General features: G+C 43.4%; 1 protein-coding gene across 5 annotated transcripts in view; it reads left to right on the top strand.

Annotated features, from left to right (window-relative positions):
• MAG (myelin associated glycoprotein) overlaps positions 1 to 17,115 on the top strand; it is a 94,913-nt gene that overhangs the window by 58,349 nt on the left and 19,449 nt on the right. For all 5 annotated transcript variants that reach the window (XM_072155040.1, XM_072155037.1, XM_072155038.1 and 2 more), the window contains exon 3: positions 13,144 to 13,219. In XM_072155040.1, the coding sequence (XP_072011141.1) occupies positions 13,171 to 13,219 (49 nt within the window). In that variant the 5' untranslated portion in view covers positions 13,144 to 13,170. The remainder of the gene's footprint in view (positions 1 to 13,143; positions 13,220 to 17,115) is intronic.

The raw sequence follows: 17,115 nt of genomic DNA, 5'->3' as shown, positions 1-17,115 counted from the left end.
CTTTGACAGCAGAAATAACGGTGGAGGAGATAAAAGAGGCCATTGATAAGTTAAATCTGAAGAAGGCACCAGGTCCTGATGGTATTACAGCAGAATTTTATAAGAAGTTCAGAGACCTCTTAGCTCCAATCCTCATGGATGTTTACAGAAATTGTCTAGAAAATCACCTGATGCCTCCATCCATGAGGGTCTCATCGTTAATCCTGCTGTCCAAAGGGAAAGAGCCTACTGACATCAAGAACTGGAGGCCGATCGCCCTCTTGAATGTTGACAGGAAGATTTTGGCAAAAATTCTGTTTTCTAGATTAGTCTGTTTGTCCCCGGCACTGTTGGCAGGCTCTCAGTACGGCACAGTAAGAGGGCGGAACATCTCTGGAGCAGTCCTCTCGATTAGAGAGATGTTTGAGAGATGTAAAGCTCTGAGGTGTGGGAGATATGTTGTAGGTCTGGACCAGGCTAAAGCCTTTGACAGGGTTGACCACGATTATCTATGGGCCACTTTATCAAAGTACGGTATTCCGGGAGAATTTGTGGATTGGCTGAGAACTTTGTATAGAGAGGCGAAGAGCTTTCCTCTGATCAATGGTTGGCAGGGGGACACTTTCGGGGTAGAGGCGGGGGTGCGACAAGGTTGTCCTCTGAGTCCACTGCTGTATGTGTTCGCTATAGATCCGTTCCTGAGATCACTGCAGCGGTGTGATTTTCGGGGGGTGCCGGTCCCCCATTGCTTGCCCCTGGATGTTGTTGCCTACGCGGATGATGTGACTGTGGTGATATCTGAGCCTCATGAGGTGGAGATGTTGTCTGCAGCCATCAGAAGTTACTCAGAGGCCTCCGGGTCTATGGTTAACCTTGAGAAGAGTCAAGCTTTCTGGACATTGGATACTGCTCCTGGCTTTGATCTGCCACAGTTCGCCAAGGCCTCCACCCATATTAAAATCCTTGGGGTTAAATTTGGGAGGGAAGATAATTCCATACTAAATTGGGAAGAGAAGTTGGATACCGGAAATGTAAAGGTTCAGCGATGGAAGAACTGGAGGCTGACCTATAGAGAAAGGGTTACTCTGATGAAGACTTACCTGGTCCCTGTCTTCCTCTACGTCTCTGTTGTCTTTCCTTTGCCAGAATCTTTCTCCGCTAGGCTCTTTAGCCTGTTCTTCCAGCTTTTATGGGGGAACAGGTTGAACCCAGTAAAAAGAGGGATCACCTACCTGCAGAGGAGAGAGGGTGGACTGGATATGTTAAATCCAAGGGTCTTTTTTGACTCCATGTTTCTGAAAGTAAATTTTGGAAGCCTGGACTCAAATAATGGTCTCCTGTGGGTAAGTAGTGTCAGGGACTGGATATTGCCTTCTGCAGAATCTTGGGTGCGAGGCGGCAGTCTCAAGAGGGGCCGATGGACTCCTGGCTTCCTCCCCCAGTATCTGGAGTATGGTCTGAGGTGTTTAAGGAAATGGGGGATAGACAAGTCTTTTATTGAAAGTAAGACCAGGAAAGATCTGTACTCCAGAGTCTGTAGGACTTTCTACTCTCTGCAGCTGGCACTTCCAGACTGTCCAACCACCACCCTAAAGGACAGTTTGAGGTTTATGAATGGTCGGAGGCTGCCCTATAAGTTCTGTGACATTGCCTGGCTCTCATTACAGGGGAAACTGTTTGTCAGGGGAAATCTAAAGTTCCTAAGTGTGACTGATCGTATGTGTCCCCTCGGGTGTCAGACAGAGGAGACTATGGTCCATTTTATCTCTCAGTGCTGGGGTGGACGGAACATCTGGCAGGACATTTCCAACAAGCTAAGAATCCCATCACTGCAGTCCCTCAGGTACCCAGAGATCCTCTATGGTGTGACACCTACTGTAAGTAACATCGACCGGGAGACCATGTACATAGTGATCCAGGTCATCAAGTACTATCACTGGCACATGAGAACCAGAGTGTCCATACATAGCGAGCCATTCCATCATAATAAGGCCATAAGCCTCATAATGTCCGAGCTCAGGTGGATCCGGTCACTAGAGGTCAGGAAAAAGGGGGAGAATATAACACTCTGGAGGAACATCCATCTAGACTGAAATATGTCCGATTATATAATGTGGATGCATTTGTTTTTGTTTTTTTTCTGTTTTTTCTTTGTTTCCCTTTCAGCCAAAATGGACTCTTAAGTTATATTTAATATACATTTTATTTTTATGAATATGTATGATTTATTTTGATGGAAAAAAGTATTTCTGTATTTATGTTTGTTTTTTACTAATAAAAATTGCCCCCTATGTACAGGAATATAACTACTATAATACTGCCTCCTATGTACAAGAATATAACTACTATAATACTACTCCCTATGTACAAGAATATAACTACTATAATACTACTCCCTATGTACAAGAATATAACTACTATAATACTGCCCCCTATGTACAAGAATATAACTACTATAATACTGCCCCCTATGTACAAGAATATAACTACTATAATACTGCCCCCTATGTACAGGAATATAACTACTATAATACTGCCCCTATGTACAAGAATATAACTACTATAATACTACTCCCTATGTACAAGAATATAACTACTATAATACTGCCCCCTATTTACAGGAATATAACCACTATAATACTGCCCCTATGTACAAGAATATAACTACTATAATACTACTCCCTATGTACAAGAATATAACTACTATAATACTGCCCCCTATGTACAAGAATATAACCACTATAATACTGCCCCCTATGTACAAGAATATAACTACTATAATACTGCCCCCTATGTACAGGAATATAACTACTATAATACTGCCCCTATGTACAAGAATATAACTACTATAATACTGCCCCCTATGTACAGGAATATAACTACTATAATACTGCCCCCTATGTACAAGAATATAACTACTATAATACTGCTCCCTATGTACAAGAATATAACTACTATAATACTGCCCCCTATGTACAAGAATATACCTACTATAATACTGCCCCCTATGTACAGGAATATAACTACTATAATGCTGCCCCCTATGTACAGGAATATAACTACTATAATACTGCCCCCTATGTACAAGAATATAACTACTATAATACTGCCCCCTATGTACAAGACTATAACTACTATAATACTGCCCCCTATGTACAAGAATATAACTACTATAATACTGCCCCCTATGTACAAGATTATAACTACTATAATACTGCCCCCTATGTACAAGAATATAACTACTATAATACTGTCCCCTATGTACAAGAATATAACTACTATAATACTGCCCCTATGTACAAGAATATAACTGCTATAATACTGCCCCCTATGTACAAGAATATAACTACTATAATACTGCCCCCTATATACAAGAATATAACTACTATAATACTACCCCCTATGTACAAGAATATAACTACTATAATACTGCCCCCTATGTACAGGAATATAACTACTATAATACTGCCCCCTATGTACAGGAATATAACTACTATAATACTGCCCCCTATGTACAAGAATATAACTACTATAATACTGCCCCCTATGTACAAGAATATAACTACTATAATACTGCCCCCTATGTACAAGAATATAACTACTATAATACTGCCCCCTACGTACAAGAATATAACTACTATAATACTGCGCCCTATGTACAGGAATATAACTACTATAATACTGCCCCCTATGTACAGGAATATAACTACTATAATACTGCCCCCTATGTACAAGAATATAACTACTATAATACTGCCCCCTATGTACAAGACTATAACTACTATAATACTGCCCCCTATGTACACGAATATAACTACTATAATACTGCCCCCTATGTACAAGACTATAACTACTATAATACTGCCCCCTATGTACAGGAATATAACTACTATAATACTGCTCCCTATGTACAGTAATATAACTACTATAATACTGCCCCCTATGTACAGGAATATAACTACTATAATACTGCTCCCTATGTACAGTAATATAACTACTATAATACTGCCCCCTATGTACAAGAATATAACTACTATAATACTGCCCCCTATGTACAAGAATATAACTACTATAATACTGCCCCCTATGTACAAGAATATAACTACTATATTACTGCCCCCTATGTACAGGAATATAACTACTATAATGCTGCCCCCTATGTACAGGAATATAACTACTATAATACTGCCCCCTATGTACAAGAATATAACTACTATAATACTGCCCCCTATGTACAAGACTATAACTACTATAATACTGCCCCCTATGTACAAGAATATAACTACTATAATACTGCCCCCTATGTACAAGATTATAACTACTATAATACTGCCCCCTATGTACAAGAATATAACTACTATAATACTGTCCCCTATGTACAAGAATATAACTACTATAATACTGCCCCTATGTACAAGAATATAACTGCTATAATACTGCCCCCTATGTACAAGAATATAACTACTATAATACTGCCCCCTATATACAAGAATATAACTACTATAATACTACCCCCTATGTACAAGAATATAACTACTATAATACTGCCCCCTATGTACAGGAATATAACTACTATAATACTGCCCCCTATGTACAGGAATATAACTACTATAATACTGCCCCCTATGTACAGGAATATAACTACTATAATACTACCCCCTATGTACAAGAATATAACTGCTATAATACAGCCCCCTATGTACAGGAATATAACTACTATAATACTACCACTATGTACAGGAATATAACTGCTATAATACAGTGTCTGTGACACATGTTCTCTCTTTGTTGGTGTCGGGGGAGGGGGGCGGGGTCACCTCTCTGTGATATTGTGTATAGAGGACACATCACATATGACATGAGGCCAGTTCTGGTCCATAGTTGAGCAGTGTTTCGGAGCGGAGCGCTGGGTGTTTGCTTCCTGCGGTTGCTGCGGTGGGTTCAGACCTTTCCTAGTTGTCAGGATTTCTGTAGATTTCTATAATAGTCAGTGAAGCGCACACAGAACCCTGCGGCTTAATTAAAGGGCCGTGAACCCAGTGTTTATCAGATCTGTCATGGCTATACAGCTGGCTGTGCGCTATTGTTCCCTGGTATCAGCCACATCAGGCTGGGAGGGGTGTGCGTACTTCTTTCGGGTTTTAGTGATTCCTAGACGTGCAGGATTCCTCGCTCATATGTTCCTCATCTGTTTATTTTGCTTTTTGCTGCCTTCATCTCCATAATACAGGAGGAGATAACAACACCAGACTGCACCCCCAGAGTAATGATCTCCAGACCAGAATGCCGGCACAGGAGGCGCTGACACATTTTGGAAGATGTTTTGTTATCTGACAGGACTGACACGGTGGAGTTCAGGATAACGCGACACATTGTAAAACCGTAATTATAATAGGAGCAAGAGGGAAACTGACCACTAGGGGGCAGTAGATCTTTGATTTGTTGCCCTTTTATACAGCAGCATCCAGAGGCTGGGGGCGGCGTAGCAGATCCTCCTTTACTCAATTGAATTGAAATTGATCTGAGCTGCAGTACCGGAAGCCACCTGTGGCCAAGGGTGGCGCTGTTTCTGGACAACAGCTATTTGTTTCCATGATCAACAAACCTCTTGATAACTGAATATATCAAAATCCTTGAAAAAGTGGGTGGACTTGGTTATATGTTCAGACACGGTCAGGGATGGGAAGTGATAATCTAATTGCTTTTGGGTTGTAGACAGATACTGTCAGTTTCATTCCTTCTGTCTACTAGAGAAAATTATATTGGGGTCCCATTCTCCATCACCCCCCCAGGTTGTAGAACCATTGGAGTCTTATATTGTGGAAGCCTGGACCCACTTGAGGGTCCTCTGGTACTTTGGTAGGTTAGTCCGACCTGGATAGTGGATATAATAGATGGTTTTCATGATTGGGCGTGGAGTATAACATGGCCAATCAGAGCCTCGGCTTGTAGCTAGGGGAGTCAATTTGCCGGATTGACTGCACAGCTGCCGATCCTACAATATGTCCTGATTGGGCGGGATGCACCCGATCCGGATCTGCTCATCTCTGGGCCTGGCTTATTGGTGTAATGTCAGGACTGTACTGTGTGCTCTGAGATGTCTCTCCCAGATGTCTCCTGCTTATCTTCCCCTCTCACAGCATAACTCTCAGAGTGTGGATCTGCAGCTGCATCCCCCTCCTGTTATTCTACTTATTGTATGACATTAGATGGACTCTTTTGGTGATTTAGAAGTTTTCTTAAAAGCAACTTTTTTTTCTCATTCACAATGATGTGCTGTGGTTGGATCACAAGAAATACATGTACTTAAAGGGGTTGTACCAAGTGATATCGTTATCCCGTATCCACGGGATAGGGGAAAAAAATCTGATCTGTGGGAGTTGTGATTGTTGGGAGTCTCAACAGTCAAAGAAAGGACCTCCATGATCACAAGAAAAGACCCTCACTGATCACGAGAATTAACCCCCACTGATTACAAGAGAGGACCTTCACCAATCACGAGAAGGAATCCCCACCGATTACGAGGAAGTACCTCCATCGATAACAAGAATGGACCCCCATGATCACAAGAATGGACTCCCATCGATAATGGACCACCAGTGATCACAGGAATGGACATTTAGGGATCACGAGAATAAACCCATCTTGAGAATGGACCTCCAACGATCATAAGAATGGACCCCCAATGATTACAAGAATGGAACTCCAGTGATCACAAGCATGGACCCCCCATCACGAGAATGGACTCTAACTAGAGATGAGCGAGTATACTCGTCTGAGCTTGATGCTCGTTCGAGTATTAAGGTACTCGAAACAGCTCGTTGCTCGGACGAGTATTTCCCCTGCTCGAGATTGAGCATTTAATTAAAAAAAACAGTGAAGAACAGTGAAGAATAGAATAAAAACAGTGAACACAGTGAACACAGGATCATTTAAGTGAAGAACACAGTGAAAAACACAGTGAAGAATAGATTACAGATGTTCGGCACATCTGCTTACTTGTCGGAAGATACGGCGGAACAAAATAGTATGTGAAGAACACATTGAAGAACACGGTGAGCAGGACAGAGACACCGGGGAGCAGCACAGAAACACCGGGGAGCAGCACAGGCAGCGGCAGGCACGGAGACAGCGGGTCAGCAGCAGGCACGGAGACAGCGGGTCAGCAGCAGGCACGGAGACATCGGGCAGCGGCAGGCACGGAGACACCAGGACAGCGGCAGGCACGGAGACAGCGGGGCAGCGGCAGGCACGGAGACACCGGGGCAGCGGCAGGCACGGAGACACCGGGGCAGTGGCAGGCACGGAGACACTGGGGCAGTGGCAGGCACGGAGACACCGGGGCAGCGGCAGGCACGGAGACACCGGGGCAGCGGCAGGCACGGAGACAGCGGGGCAGCGGCAGGCACGGAGACAGCGGGGCAGCGGCAGGCACGGAGACATCGGGGCAGCGGCAGGCACGGAGACAGCGGGGCAGCGGCAGGCACGGAGACACCGGGGCAGCGGCAGGCACGGAGACAGCGGGGCAGCGGCAGGCACGGAGACACCGGGGCAGCGGCAGGCACGGAGACACCGGGGCAGCGGCGGGCACGGAGACAGCGGGGCGGGCAGAGAGATCGGGGAGACTTCAGTGGAAGAAGAGCAGCGGATCCCGGACCGCGTATCTCCCGACAAGTAAGCAGATGTGCCGAACATCTGCATTCTATTCTTCACTGTGTTTTTCACTTAAATGATCCTGTGGTCACTGTTTTTATTCTATTCTTCACTGTTCTTCACATCTGCTAACTTGTCGGGAGATAATATACGCGCGGAACAGTGAAGAATAGATTGCAGATGTTTGCATACATCTGCTAACTTATCAGAGCACTCGAGCATCAGGAAAAGTTTGTCTCGAATAACGAGCACCCGAGCATTTTAGTGCTCGCTCATCTCTAACTCTAACCGATCACAATAAGGGACCTCCATTGATAGCAAGAACAGACCCTCAGTGATAACGAGAATGGACCCTCACTGATCACAAGAAAGGACCCCCATCATTAAAGAGAATGGACCTCTACCTATCACGAGAATGGACCCCCAACAATTTGGAGAGCCCCATTCTCACTGATTGATGGAGCGATCATGATCCGGGTTCCTGCCACACAGGTTATCCCCTATCCTGCGGATCTATACAGAAAAATTGCCCCAATCGGCGGTTGCCGTGCAGAATAAAATAGTTCATATTCTCTGCATTCAACATTACTGTGAAAATAAAGATCCAAAAAAACACTGGAAGAATTTTAGTTTTTTTTAATTGTCTTCCCAAAAATTGCTCGGACCCAATCAATGACCGTTATTTTACCATTTCCAAAATTATGTAATTAAAAAAGCATGATTCATCCCACAAAAATGAAGTCTCCACTCCACCAGACAGTCAGATGATTGACAGGGCTATTGTGCTGTGGTAAGGGCACAGCGCTGTATCCGGGTTGGTGGTCACAGGACCAAGGTTTAGGGTGATGGGGGCCACAAATTATTTCCTTTTTTGAAAAATAAAGTAAATACTTAATAAGGATAAATTCATAGTTCTGCAAACATTTTCAAAGAAGCAAGCTGCTGCAGAACCTCTTCATACACACTTTAGCTGATGCAGAACTTCATCAATCACCCCCAAGAACATAATCGTATGTCCTGCATCTTAAACATGTAGCTTTCACTTAAAGGCACTGACTGCTTCTGTTTTAACTGTTGTATCCAGATCTTTGAATAAACCGTGTAGAATCCAGACCATAGTGGTGAGGCTCCACCCACTCACCAGGGAAGCCCCACCCCTTTACACAGGGAGCAGAGGATTGTACAAGAAGCTTATAGCATATCAGTAAAACAGGAATGGAGGCAGGCAGAATGGTGGGGACCCTCTACTCCTGCTGACTGGTGGCGGCCATGGGGCTCACGTCCCAGGTGCCCTCCCTATAATTCATCTCGGGTGGCCATGAATGGTATTGCAGCTCATTTTCATTCACTTAGCCTAAGAACAGCTCTTCGATAAAGTCCTGAAAAGCCTCTTTAAAAGCCGATTAAAACCCTCTATTTCCATTCTACTATGATTAGGGTGATGTAACTTTTGGCACTAGTTTATTATATATAATATTGCACAGATACAGATCTCACATAAGATGACGCGTCTCTCCTAGAAATGAGTCCATCCGTGATTAGTATATCTGATCAGCATTGAAAGTGTTAATCTGTAAGAAAACAAGTCCCAGACCTCCAGAGCGAGCAGATGACGAGCCTCGTACACCCCCACACAGATCCCATCGCATGTGGAAGTGAGTCAATTATTGGCTCGACCCACAGCCCGGCTTTAAGATGTGCGATCAAAACAGCTCTTGTATCATCACCGAGAATTCAATGGCTACTTGTGGCCCCGCGATACAACAGAAGTGATTGTGTGGTGATGAGGCCCCGATCCAGGAGGTGGAAGGCCGGGACATGCCCCTCCTGTCCCCTGTGCGGGCCCAGCTAAGGGTGGTACAATGCACAGGGTGATGTGTCATGTGTATTATACCAGGGCCAGGGAGCGCTGTACCAATGTAACTATAATATAGATAGGAGGATGCGGAATGTCCAGTGACGAGACTTAAAGGGAATGTATCACTGCTGTGATCTGCGCTCTCTACAGCCAGTCTTGTGCATTGTCCCTGGAGACATGTGTAATCAGACCTTTTTATATGTTAATAGTAGCAGCAGGACTCTAATATGTGGATTTATATCCCAGGATTGCAACTTCTCTCTTGTGGTTGTGTCCTCACACTGCTGTGCTCTGTGCTCCCTGCAGCCAGTGTTATGTATTGTCCCTGGAGAGATGTGTAATCAGTCCTCACACTGCTGTGCTCTGTGCTCTCTGCAGCCAGTGTTATGTAATGTCCCTGGAGAGATGTGTAATCAGACCTCACACTGCTGTGCTCTGTGCTCTCTGCAGCCAGTGTTAGGTATTTTACCTGGAGAGATGTTTAAACATACCTTTGTGTATCTTGTTACTAGCAGCAGGACTGTAATATATAAACTTATATCCCAGGATCGCAACTTCTTAATTTAAGTGTGTCCTCACACTGCTGTGATCTGTGCTTTCTACAGCCAGTGTTAGGCATTGTCCTCGGAGACATGTGTAATCAGACCTTTTTGTATGTTGTTAGTAGCAGCAGGACTCTCATATATGGATTTATATCCCAGGATTGCAACTTCTCTCTTGTGGGTGTGTCCTCACACTGCTGTGCACTGTGCTCTCTGCAGCCAGTGTTATGTATTGTCCCTAGAGAGATGTGTAATCAGACCTCACACTGCTGTGCTCTGTGCTCTCTGCAGCCAGTGTTATGTATTGTCCCTAGAGAGATCTGTAATCAGAAATTTATGTATATTGTTAGTTGCAACTGGACTGGGAAAAAATGGACTTATATTTCCGTCCAGTAACTACTGATGGCATGTCCTCACACTGCTGTTCTCTTACTCCCCTTGTACTGCTCCACAACTGATTCACCTTTAGGCTCTTAATGTAAGTGACATAGGCACAGTGATCCCCCTGTTTACTCCATATTAAGTTGTGCCCTGGCTTAGGCAGGACCCCACAAATCCTGATTGCATGGGCAGAAGAATAGGAGTAGGACACATCACACTGTAGTGATGGGTCGTTCGCGAACGACCTGAGCCGGCTCCCGTCAAAGAGATGGCTCACTAAACCCCGCCCCTAACTGGCTCACCATGCCCCCTTTAACCTGATAAATTCGGATTAAAAGTGGTGTGGTGTCCGGCGCCTGACTGGCCTGCGGCTCACTATTATATTCAGGAGCAAGAAGAGCCGGCTCTTCTTAGGGAGCTGAGCCACCTCACTAAGAAGAGCCGGAATTCTCATCACTATCACACTGCTCCTACATCTCTGCAGGTCTTGCATCTTTTGAAGGACCTTTCATGATAAGGTCACATGACCAGTTTGGTCCTGAAGCTTCTAAAATAGCCAGAGAAATGTCTGGATTCTATATTTATTTAAAGGTGTAGTATCTGGGGGACTGTATTGTGGGGGCTTTTTAAGGACCTAGGGTCTGGGCTTCTGTATTTTAGGCTCTATATTGGGGGTCTTGTAAGGGGTTTTATTTGGGGTCAATATTTAGGAAAGTCTATATTGGGATTATTTTGGGTCCTGCAAACTGTAATTTTTGTAGGATAATGTGCATATTACCAGGGAGCCACTTAAAGGGGTATTCCTGTAATTGCAAGCTCAGAGATTGCAGACCATGAGGATGTTGGTCACTGATCCTTAAAAAAAAGAGGTTCCGTCTACCCCTAAACTGACCGGTTTGCAGAGCTATCTGAGGCTTCTCTCCTTTGTGATTATGGCTCCGCCCCCAACTGTGATAGTCCCCACCCCCTCCATGACATCAAACCCACTACAAGCAACTACAGCCAATCACAGTGTCCAGGCAGTTGCAGGACATGTGATATGGACATGTGGCCAGCAGAAAAAAGTCACATGACTAATTAAAGGGCCAGTAGCATTTTAAGGGGGAGCAACATTTTAAATAATAACTAATAACATAGTAACTTATATTTTAATGATTAATTATTAATTATTGTTATTCCTGGAATATCCCCTTAACATTAACTGTACATAAAATGTGCACAATGTATCAAACATCCTCCAACGTGTTGTAAATCCGGTGTAATTCGTGTTACTCCAGCAATACTGAGTATATTCCAATCCTTTATATTACACATATCACTCACCATAAATCTCCATATTTTTCTCGCCGTTTTTGGCTTCTTCTGCTCGTTATAGAGCGGATGGACAGATTTGTAACATCTCATCTGCGGCTCCATACAATGAGCACATGGAGCCAAAAAGCTGTCACCCCCGTCAAGTCGTACGTGTGAGCGAAGCCTCTGGAGCCGTCCTACTCATAAAAATATCCTGCTGTCTACTACAATCGCACTGTTTATGTGTTTTAATTCCTACTTAATAGATTTCACGTTCCTCCCACACACATCATAGAAGCTGCGAGATGTCATCACACATGAGTAATCACAAAATATCCAAAAATCCCCCATTGTAATCTATTATTGGTTACTATTGTTACTGCCTTACGAAATACTTTGACTTACTACGGGTTTAGAGAGTCCTCCTGGAGTCAAGGATGGAATGACCTGGTCCCGGCCCCCTGTGACCCATCTGATGACCTTCTTTCTCCTTGATATTCAACCTGTTGACCTGTTTTGAGACTTCCCAGAATATATCAGCCATTGGGGAGCTCGAGGCTTTCTATTCCGTGGTGGAGACGATATCTGGTCCCTTAGGTGTAACGGTTCCCTTCTCCAAAGGGTCAGTTGTGAGTCCAGTTGTGAGTCCTTCTTGCTCCTTGATATTCAACCTGTTGACTTGTTTTGAGACATCCTAGAATATATCAGCCATGGTGGAGCCCGAGGCGTTCTGATCGATGGTGTAGACCATATCTGGTCCCTTAGGTGTAACGGTTCCCTTCTCCAGAGGGTCAGTTGTGAGCCCAGTTGTGAGTCCTTCTTTCTCATTGATATTCAACCTGTTTACCTGTTTTGAGACTTCCAAGAATATATCAGCCATGGGGGTGCCCAAGGCTTTCTGTTCTGGGGTGGAGACCTTATCTGGTCCCTTAGGTGTAACAGTTCTCTTATCCAGAGGGTCAGTTGTGAGTCCTTCTTTCTCCTTGATATTCAACCTGTTGACCTGTTTTGAGACTTCCTAGAATTTATCAGCCATTGGGGAGGCCAAGGTTTTCTGATCCGTGGTGTAGACCATTTCTGGTCCCTTAGGTGTAATGTTTCTCTTCTCCAGTGGGTTGGTTGAAGTCCTCAAAATTTCCCCCAGATAATGTCTCTTGTACTTTGTTTTTATGAGCAGACCTACAGTTTTAGTTGGGGTTTCGGACAACCCAAACATATTGCCGGATTGGCCGACGAACAGCCAATCCTGCAAATTGACACCACTTGCTCCTGGCCATGGCCCTTGGGTGTGTCCAATCATGGCTATTAGCAAGGGCCATCAGTTTGCCGGATTGGCTGCCAATCCGGCAATACTTCCTGGTCAAGTGGCTGAACCTGAACTAAAATGGGTTCCGCTCATCTCTAATCAGAGGTGTCATTGTTTCTGTTTCCTTACAGAGAAGATTCCCACTGGTTTAGAAGAAGATGGCATGGAGGTGGAAGACCCTCACCTTAATATTTATTCTATTAGAAGGTAAGAATATTGATGAGCAAGTAAAAAAACGTAAAGGGGAATTCCATTTTATAACGTATTGGCTCGAAGAACACTTTGAGGTGAGTGGTGGCCCCAGTGGTGGTCCAAGTAAAAAGGTTTCCCAGAAATCTAAAGGCTGGAGAAAGAATACAAGGTAACTCCTCTCTGGCTGCCGGTTTCGGCATCTCTCCGATACTCAAACTGTAAAGTGTTGCAGAAAATTATGGTGGTATATAAATATCTATTATTATTATTATGTAATGCTTCTGGGTTTCTGGTTTAATGGACTAAAATGGGCCCACTTCATCCATTATAATTGAAGTGGAAAATGAGGTCACTCATTGGGTGAAGCTTGTTCCATGAACCCCCATGAACTTCCAGTATGTTGCCATACCAAAAACTGAAAGTACTGGATAGACAAACCAGGGGCCGAAGTGGGAAAAGAATGCACCCTTACCATTTTCCCCAGCCAGGCCACTAGGGGGTTTTGAGATTCATGGAGACTCCTTTTAAGACTCCATAAGATTCCATAAAATGCTTAGTATTTATTGTAATTGGATCTATGAGTAGATACATTTCATAAAGCTATATGTATCATAGATCTGAGTCTGGTTGACCATCTGCTATGTATGGTGGCCTCTCATCTCTGCTCTGGCATCTTGATTGGAGCTCATCCTACCTTATCCTGGAGATAAGGCAATGGTTTTACCCACACTTCATCTTCATAGCACATGCACATTGGGAGGAAAAGCTATTGGATATAGGAGCATTTGGTTTTTATCCAATGTTTATTCCCTACTGTGTGTATGGCCACTTCTGGCCACAGCCTAGGCTAAAAGGATCAGGCATGTCAACTCCCAGTGTCAGGGAGTAAGAGTTCTTCTTTCAGAGACTTTGCCGTCTTGAAGGTGTGTGTAGACTTACAGCCATTGACGCCCCACTAGGGGATTTTGGGAAATATGCAAATACATTTCCCAGAATAGGTTATGGAAAACCACACCTCTTTTTATCTTTACAGCAACCTCCATAACATCAAGAATGACTTTCAGGAAGCCTAATGACATGATGTGGGATAAAGTCAAACCAGTATTTCTATTCCAGAAGGAACACATTACTGACCCGGGTCAAAAACCTCTCACTCAGCGAAATCAGTTTCCTACGCTGAACTGAAGAGACGCTCCCGAATCAAAACAGCGATGTGTACAGGTGGGAGTCTGTTCCTTGTGGAATAGATATACTGGTTTGGCTTTGATCCCGCATCATTAGGCTTCTTGAAAGTCATGCTTGATGCCAAGGGGGCTACCAGGAGCGACCGGGCCCCATAGCGGACTTCTGAATGGGGCCCCCCCTTACATTAACAAAAAATATACATTTCTCTACACATGTTTATACATTCCATACATTTATATACTTTTCCACACATTTATATACACACACATACAGTTCTACAATCATGCTCACACATTTATACATTCATATATACATTTGCACACTTACAGACATACAGTATGTACACACATACTGTATATAAACATTAAATACCTGCACATATAGTATATATACACATATTATTACACATACAGTATATATACACACATGCATATAGTATATTTACATTATATATATGTACATACAGCACATACACACATACATACAGTATATAAACATTAAATACCTGCACATATAGTATATATACACATATTATTACACATACAGTATATATACACACATGCATATAGTATATTTACATCATATATACGTACATACAGCACATGCACACATACATACAGTATATAAACATTAAATACCTGCACATATAGTATATATACACATATTATTACACATACAGTATATATACACACATGCATATAGTATATTTACATTATATATACGTACATACAGCACATACACACATACATACAGTATATAAACATTAAATACATGCACATACAGTATACACACACATGGTGCATATACACATCACATATACGTGTAAAAATGTAAATAGTTGAGGCGGCAGTCATATCATACACCTCTCGTTTTTGTAATTACATGCTGATCACTATAACTGTACACTGTCATCCGGTACAATGATGTATATAAGGGTAAGGGTGATGGCACAGTCACTACTCGATTTAAAACCTTAATATACTAAGTATGAATAAATTACAATTCATAAATGAATAATGATACAGTCACATATATCCATCTATTCAATAACATACAGCAAATGTCGCAGCTGATCAGCAGTAATAACTATATTATACGATATGACAACAACTTACTAGCACCGGGATCTGTATCTACTCCGTAAAGTGTTAAAAAATAAAAATGAAATAATAGAAAATGTTTTCGTTATAGTGGAGTAAAGTTGGGCTCCAGCTTCTTCACGTTAAAATCTGCCCTTCTTACGATCAATAATAGTTACATTCACAGCATAATGTGTAGTATCTGGATAGTGAATATTTCGGACCACTGAGGTACCATTCACCTGTGTTGCAATAATGTTCTATATACAGTATCTTTCGGACTATAAGGCGCACCATCAATAAATGCCTGCTAAAACGTCTAGGTTCATATATAAGGTGCACCGGATTATAAGGTGCACATGATTATAAGGATAAATGACCAGCAGGTGGCAGACCTGTGCACAGTTCAAGGCAGCTGTTGTCTGTAAGTACGGTTCATATATAAGGCGCACCGGATTATAAGGCGCACCTGATTATAAGGATAAATGACCAGCAGGTGGCAGACCTGTGCACAGTTCAAGGCAGCTGTTGTCTGTAAGTACGGTTCATATATAAGGCGCACCGGATTATAAGGCGCACCTGATTATAAGGATGAATGACCAGCAGGAGGCAGACCTGTGCACAGTTCAAGGCAGCTGTTGTCTGTAAGTAAAGTTCATATATAAGGCGCCCTGGTCTATAAGGCGCACCTTTGATTTCTGAGAAAATAAAAGGATTTTTTGTGCGCCTTATAGTCCGAAAAATATGGTATTCATATTTTTGGCTCTTCTGTATAGTCTTGTTACACGGCGTCCTGCCCCTTTCTTAGTAGCATACTATTGAGAAAGGGGCAATCTGCTCCGAAACGCGTCTAGCAATATCGGACACATGCAGTACAGTGTTTCCGCTCCAAATAAGATTGCCTTGTATGGTTTTCCCATGAAACAAGTTAGGCCGTATCCATAGTATAAGGGCCAAACTTGCCTATTGGTGGGAGGTCTCAGTAATGACAAGAAGGGGGGGGGGATCCGATGTGCCCCCCACGACGGACCCCTTGATGATGAGATGAGTGGAGCAGCCAGTTACGCATGGTCAGTCATGACCGGCTGCTCTGCTTATCTTGGGCAGTGACAAGGGGTCTGACTGGGGTACATCGGACCCCCCATTCTCGTGAACTGTGGGGTCTCATCACAGAGACCACCACCGATCAGCAAGTTAGGCCCTATACTGTGAATACGGTCAAAGTTGTTTCGTTGGAAAAGCCCTTTAAATACCTCGGACTTTATAACAAGAGCCACAAATATGAATATATAGAACATTATCGCCCCACAGGTGAGTGGTACCTCCACGAAATATTCATTATCCAGATACAGGCGGTCCCCTACTTAAGGACACTTGACTTACAGACAACCCATAGTTACAGACAGACCCCCTGACCTCTGGTGACCTCTCTGGATGTTACTATAGTTCCAGACTGCAATGATGAGCTGTAAGGAGTCTGTAATGAAGCTTTATTGATAATCCTGATAGTCGGGGCCTGTAGCAACTGCAGTGGCTACCCTTGTAGTTACGCCCATGGGTGCTGTCTTACAACAGGGCTGGCACCAACACTGGGCATACATGGGCAAGTGCCGGGGCCCAGAGCTGCTGTGGAGGGGGGGGCCCACA

Source organism: Engystomops pustulosus, chromosome 6 (genome assembly GCF_040894005.1).
Source record: "Engystomops pustulosus chromosome 6, aEngPut4.maternal, whole genome shotgun sequence".
In the NCBI taxonomy this organism is placed as follows: domain Eukaryota; kingdom Metazoa; phylum Chordata; class Amphibia; order Anura; family Leptodactylidae; genus Engystomops; species Engystomops pustulosus.
This window is presented reverse-complemented; position numbering and strand designations above follow the sequence as displayed.